The sequence below is a fragment of the Myotis yumanensis genome, unplaced genomic scaffold (genome assembly GCF_028538775.1).
Source record: "Myotis yumanensis isolate MYYU_CA2020_CCGP unplaced genomic scaffold, mMyoYum1.0.hap1 SCAF_21, whole genome shotgun sequence".
NCBI lineage: Eukaryota > Metazoa > Chordata > Mammalia > Chiroptera > Vespertilionidae > Myotis > Myotis yumanensis.
The window spans coordinates 10,373,379-10,388,156 of NW_027223772.1; the positions used below are offsets into that span (position 1 = coordinate 10,373,379).

Sequence of the window (14,778 nt, forward strand, 5' to 3'; positions counted from 1 at the left end):
AGCTGGAGGGGGTTGAGGGGATGGATGAAAAGGTGAAGGGGTTGGGAAGTACAAATTGGTAGCTACAGCACAGACATGGTAATGTAAAGTACAGCATAGGGAATATAGTCAATAATATTGTAATAGCTATATATGGTGTCAAATGGGTACTAATTTTATTGAGGTGATCACTTTGTAAGTTATATAAATGTCTAATCACCTGAAACTAATATAATATGTACATCAACTGTAAGTTAAAAATAAATAATATTTTGAAAAATATTGCTTATTGAACATCTTCTATGTACCATACACTAAAAAAAAACACCTCATTTAATACCTGTGCAAAACCAATATTATTGCCAGGTGTCACAATGCATCGCTTTATGATTTATGGTGCAGACAAGCCTGCTCCAAACAACGCAGACCCCTCCATCTTGTATTGAAGGTGGCCTGTTTGCCTGCCCTTGGATTAGAGTTCTGAAGAGATGGGGAAATTCTTGGGAGGGGCAAAGGTGTGAGGGAGGAGGGTTCATCATTCGGCTGCATGCAGGAGCAGAAGACACTCCCCTCTGAGGGAAGTTTCAGATCACTTTCCTTTGGGAAGGTTTGAAGCATCTTATAACCATTATTACTTTACTCTTCATATCATCCTTGTGAAGTGGGTGTCAGTTGGGTGTGGCTTTTTAGCAGATGGAGCAACTCAGCATGAGAAGAGTGGCCAACGTCAACCCAGACAAAAGGCTGAAGACAAGACGGGTTTCTGGACTCCCACCATCCCTGCAGACATCACCCCGCACCCACCCCTGCCTGTGGACTGCTGACGTGGACGAAGGTCTTAAACTCGGAGAAGACGATGAAAGCATGAGCTCCAGCTGCTAGAAAAAATTATAGGTCCTCTAAGGGGTCTCACCTCCCACGGAAATTATGAGACACAGCGTGAAAATGTTCAATATTCAGGGAAGAAATGGACTATGTGTTTGAGGAAAATAAAATAACGCACGTACATAGTTTTTGCGTTTTGATCCCAACTACTGACGTGACTGCGGGTGAATTTTCGGTCTGGACAAGGATCTGCAGCAGTGGTGAAGCCGCAGGTCGGCTTTTCTCACCCACACTCAGAGTCCGAGCCCTGGGGGCTGTTTCCCCCTGAGGTCATGTGGCTTGAATCATCACCACAGATGAGCAGGAGCATTTCCACTTCACCGGGACCCAGGACTTACAGGAAATTACTCTCCTGCATGTCTGATGGCTATGGAAATTGATTTCTTACAGATAGCTACAAGCACACAGGCCCTCGCTGCATGCATGCCTTCCAGCTCTGGGCCTGTGAGCAGCACTCCACCTCCTGACTGAGGCCTCCGGGGCCTCCACAGCAGCAGCGGGTCCACCCTCTGGCTGGAGAATAGCCTTCTCCGGACTCCTATGTCCCAGAAGGCGATTGCATTGCAGGGGTCTGTCTCCAGTCCCTGTGAGCTATGAATGTGTTCACACGTGGTTACTGCAGCAAGGGAGAGAATATGTCAGAAGTCCTGGCAAGATGTTGGTTAGAAGCCACAAAGTGAGCAATTGCTTGTCTCTTTGTGACGTTAAAGTACAAAGAAATAGACCCAGGCTTGCATGGAAATGGCATGGCGCATGCCGCACTGCTCGTTCGGCTGATTTCTGAGGGTGGAGTATCAGCCACATCTGCTACTTGTTCCTATCAACGTCGTGTTGATCAGGAGAAATGTCTTTACTGACATTTCACTCTTTACTCCCATCTTCTGCCTCGTGGGATTCTAAAGGTCATGTTCTATCCCATCTTTAAGGAAAGCACATGGCCCAGCTGCCACTTGAGCTGAAGGATGGATGGAAAGACCTTGGGAGCGCGGGTACTGGACGGAGGCGAGCTTTGGGCCTTCAGTGCTCGGGTCTGGATCGGAAAGTGCTTTTGTTCTGCAACTAGCGCACATCTCAACTTTACACAGTTATTTACTTTCTTGATCTAAACAAGCAGTTTGTGCTGGGGTGTACAATGCAGGTTGCTGACTTAACATTTATAAAACAAGTACGCCCAGTGCTGCGGGGGAGGAAAAGCACTGAATGAAACTAACAAGTGAACACGCACACACAGACCCAGTCATTGACGAGCAAAGAAAGAACTGGTTGCTGTTGATACCGTAGGAGTGAGCTTTCGCCAGGCAGGCCAGGGCCCCGGATTTGTCCCCATTTCCTTCCAAGCACTTCCAGCCTTTCCTTCCCTTAGTCTCTTAAATATCATCTTTTAAACAGAAACCTCTCACTGACAATGTCTAAAACACAACTCTTCATCTCCTGCTTCCACTTCCAAACACTGCCCCTCCCATCCCCTCTGCACCACACCGACTCCCCAGACAAAACAGGGCCCCCGTATCTCCAGTGCAACTTCAGTGACTGAGCGGCCAGAAGGAAAGGCCAACTTCATGCTGGAGGCCTCCATTCAACTTCACAACCCATCAGCCAAGTCTCATCTCCGGAACCTCTCCGATTGCCCGTTACACTGCCACCGCCAGCATCCCTGCCCTCGTTCCAGCTCTAGATCTCTCCAGCGAACTGCTGTACTGGTCTAATTGGTCTCCTGACTTCTAGTTCTCCCACGTCCATCTGTCTCCCATGCTGCCCCCACCCCAGAGTACCTCTCCAATCTGCTGGTGGCACTCCCCTACCTAAAACCTCCAGTGGTACTTCTTTGCCTGGAGGCTGGAGGTGAGGGCTGATGAGCCCTTCCTCTGTGCACCCAGGACTGGGAAGCTCCCCAGAGCACTTCCCACACGGAGTCCCAGTGCTCTGCTTCGGGTATGCCTGCAGCTCAACTAGGAGCTCCCTGGGGTCGGGACATGGGATTTATTCCTTTCTGCTCCCTCATGTCCAGCCTAGCACCCCACCCGGTAGGAAAGGTGCTCAATAGAGAATGTTAAATTAACTGAAGCAAGAGAACAACGCAAAAGCAGCATGACAGCCCTTGAACCCTGACTGGCGGGTCTGATCTGAAAACCCTTGCCCTACAGAACGGCTCATGTGCCCAACAGATGCGCCTGAGAATCGTTTTGCAGTAGGGCCAACGATTAGGGGCTCAGGGGCCAGGCGTGGGGCCTTCATCTGCTTGGGAGAAGTAGATAAAATTGGTACAATATGCTGCACAGGTAAAAGGGTAGACGGTCTGTTTCAATAGCTGAATTTGATTCTGAGATTAGTTAGCAGGAAAGATGATTGAGTTTCAAAAAGTATTCCAGGACACTTGCTGAAATACTTTCACTGTAGGAAAGAAGCTGCCTTAACTTTTAAGGAGAGTTTTTAAAAGAACCTTAAACCTGTTGGCCAGAAATGATCCTCCCTGGGAGAGGCATCCCCCCAGAGGGAAGGAGGTGGGTGCCGCTGGCCACTGTCACACAGAGATGCTGCTCGTAGCTTCCACAATCAGGACAAAGGCCTCTTTGTGGGCCCACAGTGTGTCACCTCCATACATATTCACAATGATAATATCCGGGTCCCCCAGAACCAGCAGGCTCAGGGCTGTCCAAGTGAACTCCAAACCCTTATTAGGAAGAAGATACAAAGAAAGACTTCCCCAACTAATAAGGCACTTCGTTGCGTCCATGAACATGACTATAATTGTGCCCTAAGAAGTTCTGAAAGAATGCAGAGTCATTGCTCAGAAACAGACTTTGGTGACAAGAGGTAATACACAATTTCTATTAGTTTTCTTCTTGTTTCATTCGGTGTTAGTTCGTAGGGAAAGCACTCCATCCTATCAGAGGACCTGGAAAGTTATTCCAGGCAGGTACACAAGAAAAAGGGAAAAATATTGCAGGTAAATTATTGTTCTTGGCCTTAGGAATAATGACCACCTCTGATGTGATTTTTGCATGATAAAAACCCACATTTCTGTTTAAAAATAAAGGATGGTAAATCCGAAACGTTTCAGACCTTCCCAAACAAGCCACATCTCCTTCGAGCGGCCTCCTGGAAAAGCCAATGACTGTGCAGCCCACGCACTCTCCCTGGATAAGGCTTCCTTCAGCGTCAAAGGCAGGAGCAGAAAGAGGTACACTAGGAATTTAAGAAACGATATGGCTATGTTTATTCTGTATGATGCACCAATTTGTGTTATGTGTGAGTTCCCACCTGATTGAAAAAAAAAAAAAAGCCTAACAATAACATTTCTAACTGTTGAAGCAAGAATTGGAGGTAGACGGCAGAAGATGAACAACTCTCCACGCCCTCATGGCCCCCAGATCCTCCCTGAACTTCATGTCACCTCCTGGCAGCACAAGTCCTGACACCTGACCCTCACGACCCCCACATCGGGCTGCCTATAGGCAGGCGGTCGACATGGAGGTGTCTGGCCTCGCATGGGTCCAAGTCAATGTCTGTGCACAGGGATTCGTCTCCACATTTGGAAATCTCCTCTGAGCATAAAATCATGGCTAAAACTGTGGGTCAGGAAGGAGAGTAATATTGGCTCTTCTTGAAAGACATGTTAATTTCCCAAGATACCCCCTTTAATGTTTGAATACCAATTTTGCTATTAGAAATTATGTTTCAGGGTATTCGCTTTTAGTGCCCAAATTAAGATAGGAAATTAGAAAGAAAGGGTTGGAATGAATCTAATCCAAACTTTGCTGTAGGTCTTAAACCGCCCCCCCCCCCCCCCCCCGGAATCCCGTAGGAGGAGCCAGACTAAAACTGGGCCCCTCCCAGGACGAGGTCTCCCTCTTTCCAGAGCGAGCTTGCATGGCAAAGAGCATGGGCGAGGCCCAGACAGCCTCATTCCAAACCGGGCTCACTCCCCTGCTCACTAGGGATCTTTAAGTTACTCCGCCTCTGGGAGCCTCAGTTTCTTCACGTGGGTCACTGTGGATAAAAGCAGAGGTTCCAGAGCCAGGCCTCCTGGGAGCAGAGCCCACCTGCCACATGGAGCTGTGACGCCCTGGCTGCTCACTCAGCCCTCGGCACCTCAGGCCTCTGGTAAAACAGGAATAAAAACACAAGGCCCCAGGTAGCAATGTTCGGAGGATTAACTGAGCGCCTGCAAACAGTAACCTCCCATGAAGTATTGGCTTAAAATAATCATGATGACGATGAAGAAAGAGAAAGAGGAGGAGGCGGCGGCAGCAGCGGAGGTGGAGTGCTGTAATGAGGAGCCAATGGTCTCCCGGAAGCAGATCCCGAAAGTGCCTGGTGCACAGAAGCTGTTACTGTTCTAACTACATCTGTCATTAACTGAGCACCTACTTTTCACGTGTTATCCCCTTTGATCCTCCGGGAAAGCCTGCCAAAGGGTAGAAAACAGGAATCTGGAGGGACGAAGTGACCTGATCCGAATGTTATATGTGGGAAGGGGCAGAGCTGGGTTAGAACCTTGAAGAGCCCGACTTCAAATCCCAAGCTTTGGTTACTACCCCACCTTTCACCTTCAACTGAACAGCGTTTCCTTGTATGGAGCCATGTTCTCTACAGCCCCCGGGGCTTTAGGACCATCCTCTCTGCCACCCTTTCCACAGCAGCTGAGGCCACGCTGTGTCCTTGACTTGCCTCATATACCACTTGGCGGGGGGGGGGGGGGGGGGGGGGCAACTCTGGGGAATCCCTGCTGTGCCCACTAGCTCCCACTGTTCACATGAGCCCATTTCTAAGTTTGGCTGGTGCTCCCAGGACTCCTGCTGGCTGGGCCAGGTCCTTGCCTCTATTAAGAGAGGAAGACTGAACTTCCTCAGTTTAGTAAGCCAGGCAATGGCAGGGTCGTTTTTAACATTAAATGTAAAACGAGGCTCTTAATTCCTAAGTTGGTCCTCACCTTTTTTCTTCTGGGATGCTCTCCAACAGCATTTGAAGGAAATCCTGGAATAAGAAAAAAGCAAACCATGAGAAATGCTCATCGATGTGTCACTGCCCCCGGCTGCCGGCAGCTCACCTGCTCTCGAAGCTGGGCCCATGCTGGATCACTGGACCATGCGCCCGATGTATTAATTACGGCGCTTCAGTCCAATCCGGTAAAGAGATTTGTTTTGTGAAAACCACAAACAAATGGAAAAATGTAGTGTTTGTTATTTTGACCTAAAGCAACAGTTTATTTCATTTCATGTCTCAACTATGTATTTTCAAAAGGCTGTCCCCCAGAAAGCTCTGTCCCCCCCTAACCGAGTCCCCGTCACGAGCCCTGTTACGGACTGAACGACCTCAGCGCCGAGAGGCTGGTGAGTGACTTACAACTTTCTTGCTTTGCTCTTTGGAAAGATAATGACAGAGCTCAAGACATGACTATCCCCGACCGTCCCCGGGGAGGAACCAAGCGGCTACAGCCAGAATGGTTCCGGTTCCCTGGCTCCGCCTGCAGCCTCTCCTAGCGCCACTGACACCTAGGATGTTTCAATAATAAATTTTTTAAACCTAAAGACATGACTTACACACACTCATTGTTTCCTCTACTATGGAAAATTTCAAACACATTCAAAAGAAGACAAAAGAGTATAATTAACCTTCATGTACCCATCAACCCACAGCCAATATGCCCCATCCGCTTATCTGCCTCTTGTATTATTTAGAAGCGAACCCCAAACATGACATAATTTCACCAATCAATGTTTCAGTAAATTGCTCTGAAATATAAGGACTCTTTTAAAACATAACCACAATACCATAAGGCCTAAAAAACCCACATATGAATGTTCAATATCATTTATATTTAATTTGCACCTTGATTATTGTGACCAACCATGTCAGTCCATCTAATTCTAGAATCTTGATTTGGCTTCAACCAGGTTTGTCAGATACAATATTGGATGCCCAGTTAAATTGGAGGCATGCTTACACTAAAAGAGTATTTGCTGTTTATCTGAAATGCAAATTTAACCTGGTGTTGTGCATTTTTACTTGCTAAATTAAACCTCCTACCATCTGAAGATTTGACAAGATACACTTCGGAAAAAATATAGAACATGCAGCAAACAAGAACAACCTGTAACGTTTTTGGGATCTACACTTGAAGTTTTTCTTTGAATAAACTGACAATCTTGTAAAGCAGGTCCTTGCAAGAGCTCAGATGACCAGCTCTGGCACTGCCAAATGAACATCCCTGGATGGAAGCCCCCCCCCCCCCCCCACACACACACACCTCCCCAGCCTACAGATCCCGGTAGTGCAGGCTCTGATGAGACCCATTTAACTCAGAATGTGAGATGGAAGCAGCAGGTCAGACCCTGGGATTACAAACAGATGGAAGCACGGAGGACTGGAAATCTGCAAACAATTTGTATGACAAGGTGTTCTTCTTCTATCAACACATGAGGCAAAGCCATCGCACATTGGCGAAGCCTGCCAGCCCTTTCTATGAGTTTATGGGTGCGTAGTAGGTCCATTTCTTCCAGAGGCAAAGACTCCCTATTAAGGGCAGTAATGAAAAATTTATTTCTTGCAAATCCCATTCTCCTTCTAAGACTTCACTTGTGTATTTTGCTTCACCCAAAATAAATGATACAAAGAATACCAACTAATATTAAAAGCATGGATCATGCAGGCAAATGGAAGGGGACAAGCCCAGATACAATGACCCCTACATCTGAAGTCCCTCCTTGCACCTGCAGTGGATGCAGTACATGGAGGAAACACCAAAGGAAGCAAGAGCAATATTTAGAATGTGAAGAATTACTTTTGCTTGAGGTTAAGTCATTATCTTTACTGTAATAATTATTTTGTATAAATGTTGAATTAGAAATTAATTTATCACAACTGACTTATTAATAGGTTACATTGCAGATATTTCACTGGTTGAATGGCAGTATTCTTGCTTCCTAAAAATCCAAGTACGGTAAGTATAATTTCTTACTAATTTCACTTCATTATCTCCTTAGAGCCCATATCAACTTATCCGATATTTGTCCAGTAATGTATGCTCATTTATATGTGTGTGTGTGTGTGGGCGGGGGGGTGTGGGGGGGGAATTACATTAACTCAATGGCAAGGGGGAGAATTTAGTTGCTTGAGAAGCAGGAAATACAGAGTTAACCTTAATTCTGTCTTTTTGCATTTTCCAGTTACAACTAGATCTTTATTTACAGGACTACAGAGAACAATGTTCCAGAATTTTCAGTGAATACAGGAAATTTTTGTATTCTATTTTGTTAGTCAATTTATTTTGTTCATTAGATTCCACGTATAAGTGAAATCATGTGATATCTGTCTTTCTCCGACTGGCTTATTTCACTTAGCATAATAATCTCCAGGTACCTCCATGCTGTTGCAAAGGGTAAGAGTTACTTCTTTTTTTTACAGTCGCATAGTATTCCATTGTGTCCACTGCTTTTCTACCTACTCAGCTACTGATGGACACTTGGGCAGTTTCCAGACCTTGGCTATTGCAAATAATGCTGCTATGAACATAGGAATGCATATATTCTTTCTGATTGGTGTTTTGGGATTGTTAGGATATATTCCCAGAAGTGAATTCACTGGGTCAAAGGGCAGTTCCGTTTTTAATTTTCTGAGGAGACTCCATACTGTCTTCCACAGTGGCTGCACCAGTCTGCATTCCCACCAGCAGTGCACTTGGGTTCCCATTTCTTCACATCCTCACCAGCACTTCTTGCTGATTTATTGATGGTAGCCACTCTGGCTGGTATGAAGTGATTAATATCTTATTATAGTTTCAATTTGCATCTCTGATGATTACTGATGTTGAGCATTTTTTCATATACATATTGGCCATTTATCTGTATGTCCTCTTTGGAGAAGTATCTATTCAGATCCTTTGCCCACTTTTTAATTGGATTGTTTGTTTCCCGGGTGTTGAATTGTATAAATTCTTTATACATTTTGGATATTAACCCCTTATCAGATATATCATTAGCAAATATGTTCTCCCATACAGTGGGTTCCTTTTTCATTTTGATGGTGGTTTCTTTTGCTGTGCAGAAGCTTTGTAGTTTGATGTAGTCCCATCTGTTTATTTTTTCCTTTGTTTCTCTTGCCCTAGGAGATATATCCACAAAAATATATCTGCTACATAATATGTCTAAAGTTTTACTGCCTATGTTTTCTTCCAGGATTTTTATGGTTTCGTGGCTTACATTTAAGTCTTTTATCCATTTTGAGTTTATTCTTATGTATGGTGTACGTTGATTGTCTAGTTTCATTATTTTTTTGCATGTACTTGTCCAATTTTCCCAACACAATATATTGAAGAGACTGCCCTTGCTCCATTGATGCTCTTGCCTCCTTTGTCAAATATTATCTGACCATAATGACATGGGTTGATTTCTAGGCTCTTTGTTCTGTTCCATTGACCTATATGCCAGTTCTTATGCCAGTACCAGGCTGTTTTTTTTTGTGTTGTTTTTTTTTTCAATCCTCACCGAGGATATTTTTTCATTGCTTATTAGAGAGAGTGGAAGGGAGGGGGAGAAACAGAGAGAGAAACATCGACGTGAGGGAGACACATTAATTGCTTGCTCTCCACACACATCCAGACCAGGGCTGGGGATCAAGCCTACAACCAACGCTCATGCCCTTGACTGGAATTGAACCTGGGACCCTTTGGTTGGCAGGCGACACTATCCACTGAGCCAAACCAGCCAAGGCAGTGCCAGGCTGTTTTGATTACAATGGCTTTATAGTATCGTTTGATATCTGGTGTTGTGATTGCTCCAACTTTGTTCTTCTTAAGATTTCTGAGGCTAACTGGGGTAGTTTTTGTTTCCATATCAATTGTTGGAATATTTGTTCTAGATCTATGAAATATGCCACTGGTATTTTAATAGGAATTGTGTTGAATCTATAGAATGATGAGTATATGAACATTTTAATGACGCTAATTCTTCGAATCTATGAACATGGTGTATACTTCCACTTGTTTGTATCTTCCTCTATTTCTTTCTTCAATGTCGTACAGATTTTTATTTCTTCCTTAATATCATTGGTAATCCATTCATTGTTTAATAACATGCTATTTAGCCTCCATGGGTTTGAATGTTTTTATTACAGTTTATTTCTAGTTTCATGCCATTGAGATCCAAGAAGATGTTTGTGTGTGTGTGTGTGTGTGTGTGTGTGTTTAAAATATATTTTTATTGATTTTAGAAGAAAGGGGGAGGGAGAGAGCGATAGAAACATCAATGATGAGAGAGAATCATTGATTGGCTGCCTCCTGAACACCTCCATCCCCCCACTAGGGATCGAGAATGCAACCCAGGCATGTGCCCTTGGCTGAAATCAAACCTGGGACTCTTCAGTCCACAGATCGACGCTATATCCACTGAGCCAAACCAGCTAAGGCAAAGATGTTTGATATGATTTCAATCTTCTTGAACTTGTAAAGACTATTTTGTGTTCTAACATATGTTCTATCTTTGAGAATGTTCCATGTGCACTTGAGAAGAATATATATTCTGTAGCTTTGGGATGAAATGTTCTGTAAATATAAATTAAATCCACTTGATCTAGTGTCATTTAAGGTTGCTGTTTCCTTGTTGATTTTTTGTCTGGAAGATCTATCCAGTGATGTCAGTGGGTATTAAAGACCCCTCCTATGACTGTATTGCTGTCAATCTCTCCCTTAAAATTCACCAAAAGTTTATATGTATATATAAACTCATGCTTTTTATATATATGTAGTGACTTTCTTTGTCTCTTTTATGGCCTTTGTTTTAAAGTTCATTTTGTCAAATATGAGTATTAATACCCAGCCTTTATTTTTATTTGCATGAAATATTTTTTGCTATCCCTTCACTTTCAGCCTTTGTGAGTCTTTTGTTCTGAGATGGGTCTCTTGTAAACAGCATATATATGGTTTATGTTTTCTTATCCATCCAGCTACCCTATGACTTTTGACTGGAGCATTTAATCCACTTACATTTAAGGTTGTTATTGATAGGTATTTATTTATTGCCATTTTTATTCTTTATGCCTATGTTTCTCTATTTCTCTCTTTCTTCTTCTTACATCTGTCTCTTTAACAGTTCTTACAATTCTGGTTCTTATAAAAAAATGATAGCCTTGCTGAATAGAGCAGTCTTGGTTTCAGATCTTTGTTTTTCATTACTTTGAATATTTCATACCTTTTCCTTTTGGCCTGTAGTGTTTCTGTTGAGAAATCAGCTGACAGACATCCTTATGGGAGCTCCTTTATAGGTAACCGACTGTCTCCTTCTTACTGCCTTTGAAAGACAAAGAGATTCTCTCTTTGTCTTTAACCTTTGCCATTTTAACTATGATGTGTCTTGGTGTGGGTATCTTTGAGTTAACCTTGATTGAGACTCTCTGTGGTTCCTGAACATGTGTGACTTTTCCCTTCACCAGGTTAAGGAAGTTTTCTGTCATTATTTCTTCAAACAAGTTCTCTATCTCTGCTCACTTTCTTCTCCCTCTTGTACCCCTATGATACAGATGTTGTTACTTTTCATATTGTCCCGAAGTTCCCTTAAACTATCCTCATGCTTTTGATTTATTTATTTATTTATTTATTTTATAATTTAAAAAAATATTATTATTTAATCTTCACCTGAGGATATTTTTCCATCGATTTTTAGAAAGGGTGGAAGTGGAAAGGATAAACAGAGAGAAACATCAATGTCAGAGATTAGTTGCCTCCTGCACGAGCTCCAACCAGGGCCCAGGCCGGGGAGGAGCCTGAAACCAAGATATGTGCCCTGGACTGGAATTGAACCCGAACCCTTCCATCTGCAGGCCAACACTCTATCCACTGAGCCAAACTAGCTAGGGCTATCAATTATTTTTTCTTTTTGTTGCTCTGATTGACTGATTTTTTTCTATCTTATCTTCTTATCTTCTAATTTGCTGATTTCATACTCTGCTTCATCTAACCTACTGTTCACTCCTTCCACTGTATTCTTTAATTCAGATATGTTATTTTTTATTTCCAACTAGTTGTTTTTCATGGTTTCTATGTCCTTTTTCATGCTGCTGAGCATTCTTGAAAACATTACTTTGAACTCTTTTTCTGATAAATTGCTTACCTCCATCTTATGTAGCTTTTTTTCTGAATATTCCTCCTGTTCTTTCATTTGGGGTCTGTTTCTTTGTTTCCCCACTTTTATTTGTTTCTATGTATTAGATAGACTTGCTATGATTCCCAGGCTTGGTAGGGTGGCCTCCTGTAGTGGGTGTTCTCAAAGACACAGTGGTGTAGTCTCCTTGATCTCTTGAGCTGAGTGTAGGAATGTCCCTTGTGTGGGTTATGTTTGCACTCCAGTTCTAATTGGGTCTTGACACCTGTTGCCCCATTTGTAGGTAGGCCCGGCCCTTGGGCTGGCTGCCTGTGAGACTCAACCCCAACCATGCCATGCAAACTGTTGCACAGGTGCTGACAGAACAAAACAAAATAAAACACAACAAAACAAAGCAAAAAACAACATGGAAAAAAAAGCAACCCACCACCACTAACAAAAACAACAACAGAAAAAAAAGAATAAAAAGAGAAAAAAGAGGCAAAGAAGGAATAACAAAAGACAAGAGGCAAAAAGAACAAGAACATGAATAGAAAGAAGGAATAAAAACAATTAAAAGAAAAAATAATAAGCCTGGAGGATGGCTGAATTCAAGGCAGTCATTAGGGATGTTGGTGCCATTTTCAAAATAGGGAATCAACCCGGCCGGCGTGGCTCAGTGGTTGAGTGTCAACCTATGAACCAGGAGGTTGCGGTTTGATTCCCAGTCCAGGCATATGCCTGGGTTGCGGGCTGGATCCCCAGTGTAGGATGTGTAGGAGGCAGACAATTGATGATTCTCTCTCATCACTAATGTTTCTCTCTCTCTCTCCCTCTTGCTTCCTCTCTGAAATCAATAAAAATATATTAAAACAAAAACAGGAAATCACCAGAAGAGGATCAGAAAGAATTCAGGTCCTCCATATTGAAGCACAAAAGACACCCCCTACCCGCCATCCCCTCCCCCACCCCCCCGGCAGGGGTGTCCAGCAGAGGACTAGATAAACAGTTTTGGAATCACTGGAGAGGCCATAGAGTATAGGTCCCTCTTCTTTGAAGACACACCTCACCTCCTTGTTCTGAAAGCTGGAGATGAGCAGGTTGAGCATGAGGGACACAAGGTTGTAGGAGAGGGACACCACCTGCTTGCCCTCCAGGGAATAGCTGGCCTTGGGTCACAAGTGGATGACCCCATTGTATCATAAAGCTGAATGAGCATGACCAGGTGGGAGGCACACACATAAAAAAGTAATAATAATAAATAAAATATAGAATAGGAAAAGAAAAATGGCAAAAAGAATAAAAAAAGAAAAGAGAAAAAATAGAATAAGTAAAGGAAAGAGAGAAATAAGAGATATGAAAGGAAAAAGAGAAGAAAGAAATAAAATAGGAAATAAAATATAAAAAAAAGATTAAAAAAAACCAAAAAAGTGGAGTTTGCCCCCGCAGGTTTTGGTGCCTGCTATACGCACGGCTTCCAGAGTCAATCCCTGTTTGTTAACCTGCTTACTCCTATGTGCAGCTTGGCCCCACACCCATATAAACGGAAAGTCTTTCTCTGATAGTTTTGAGGTCAGGCTGTCTGAATATTTCAGTCTATCTTGTCAATCTCTCAGTTTATCAAATATATATGGTACACATACTGTTTGTCAATCATGTATTAAGTATTGATCAAATAAAGAGCATGGTCTGGCCTTCATGAGCTTATACATAGAATGGAGGAGAAAGAAAAAAAAAACCCCAAGTGATCTTAAATGAAAATCTATATATATAAAAGCCTAAGCAACCAAACGACCGGTCGACCGGTCACTATGACGCGCACTGACCACCAGGGAGCTGCCCCCTGGTGGTCAGTGTGCTCCACAGCCAACCTCCTGCGGTCCCTCCCTCCCCCCCCCCTCCCCCCCCCCCCGAGCTGGCTGGCCCTGATCAAGACAGCCGGCCAACCTCCCACAGCGCCTGCCCCCACCAGCCAACCTCCCAGGGCTCTGATCGGCCCCGAATTGCCAGCCAGGCCGAGAGACCCCACCCATGCACAAATCCGTGCACCAGGCTTCAAATAAAATGATAATTAATGGCAATGACAATGAAGGCAATGAAAAAGGCAAAGGGTAGAGATTAGCAGGGTGGATGCAGATCTGATTAGCTGGGGTGACTCTGAGTGTGTGGCATTTGAGCTGAGACAAAAGGATAAGAAGGAGCCAAGCCTGCAAATATCACTGCAGGTAGAGGAACAGCAGGACTGCTTTTTTTGCTTTTGTTCTTAAGGTCACTTAAGATTCAACTATCTACATCCCTGCACAGGACAGCTTTGGGTCTCAGATGGTCCCAAGACTACAGGGGGATCACCCTCCCTAAAACAACACTTTCCTATGTCCACTTCATTAACTTCCTATTTTTCCTATTGCATTAAATCATAAATCTTTCCCCCACTTTTTAATACTCATATAATCTATTCCCCACATGCCACACCCCCACGGACTCACAAGTACTCATATATTACCTGGGAAAGAATCAGCTGCCCATGAAATGTGTGCACAAATTTTCTTAAAAAGGAAAAATAGGTGTCATCTCCAAGTCTTCTGGCAAGGAACCGGAGAAGGAAATAACCCTGGAAAAAAGGAAGTAGAAGAAAAAAGATGCCTATCATGGATTAATCGGAAAAATGCTTACACAGTCAACCCTAACTTACCCACCAGCGCTTTATGCACATCTAGAATGTCCCATGTGATGTGTTCCAGGCTGCCCTTTATATTCTTTACTAGAGGCACAATGCACGAAATTCGTGCAAGAGTAGGCCTTCCTTCCCCCGGGCTGCCGGCATCGGCTTGCCTCTGGA

The 14,778-nt window shown here is 43.6% G+C and overlaps 1 protein-coding gene across 2 annotated transcripts in view; it reads right to left on the reverse strand.

Annotated features, from left to right (window-relative positions):
* Positions 1–14,778, reverse strand: part of AOPEP (aminopeptidase O (putative)) — a 332,190-nt gene that overhangs the window by 100,757 nt on the left and 216,655 nt on the right. For both annotated transcript variants that reach the window (XM_070400873.1, XM_070400872.1), the window contains exons 9-10: positions 14,443–14,550; positions 5,798–5,841 (exon numbers count right to left, since the gene is read on the reverse strand). In XM_070400873.1, the coding sequence (XP_070256974.1) occupies positions 5,798–5,841; positions 14,443–14,550 (152 nt within the window). The remainder of the gene's footprint in view (positions 1–5,797; positions 5,842–14,442; positions 14,551–14,778) is intronic.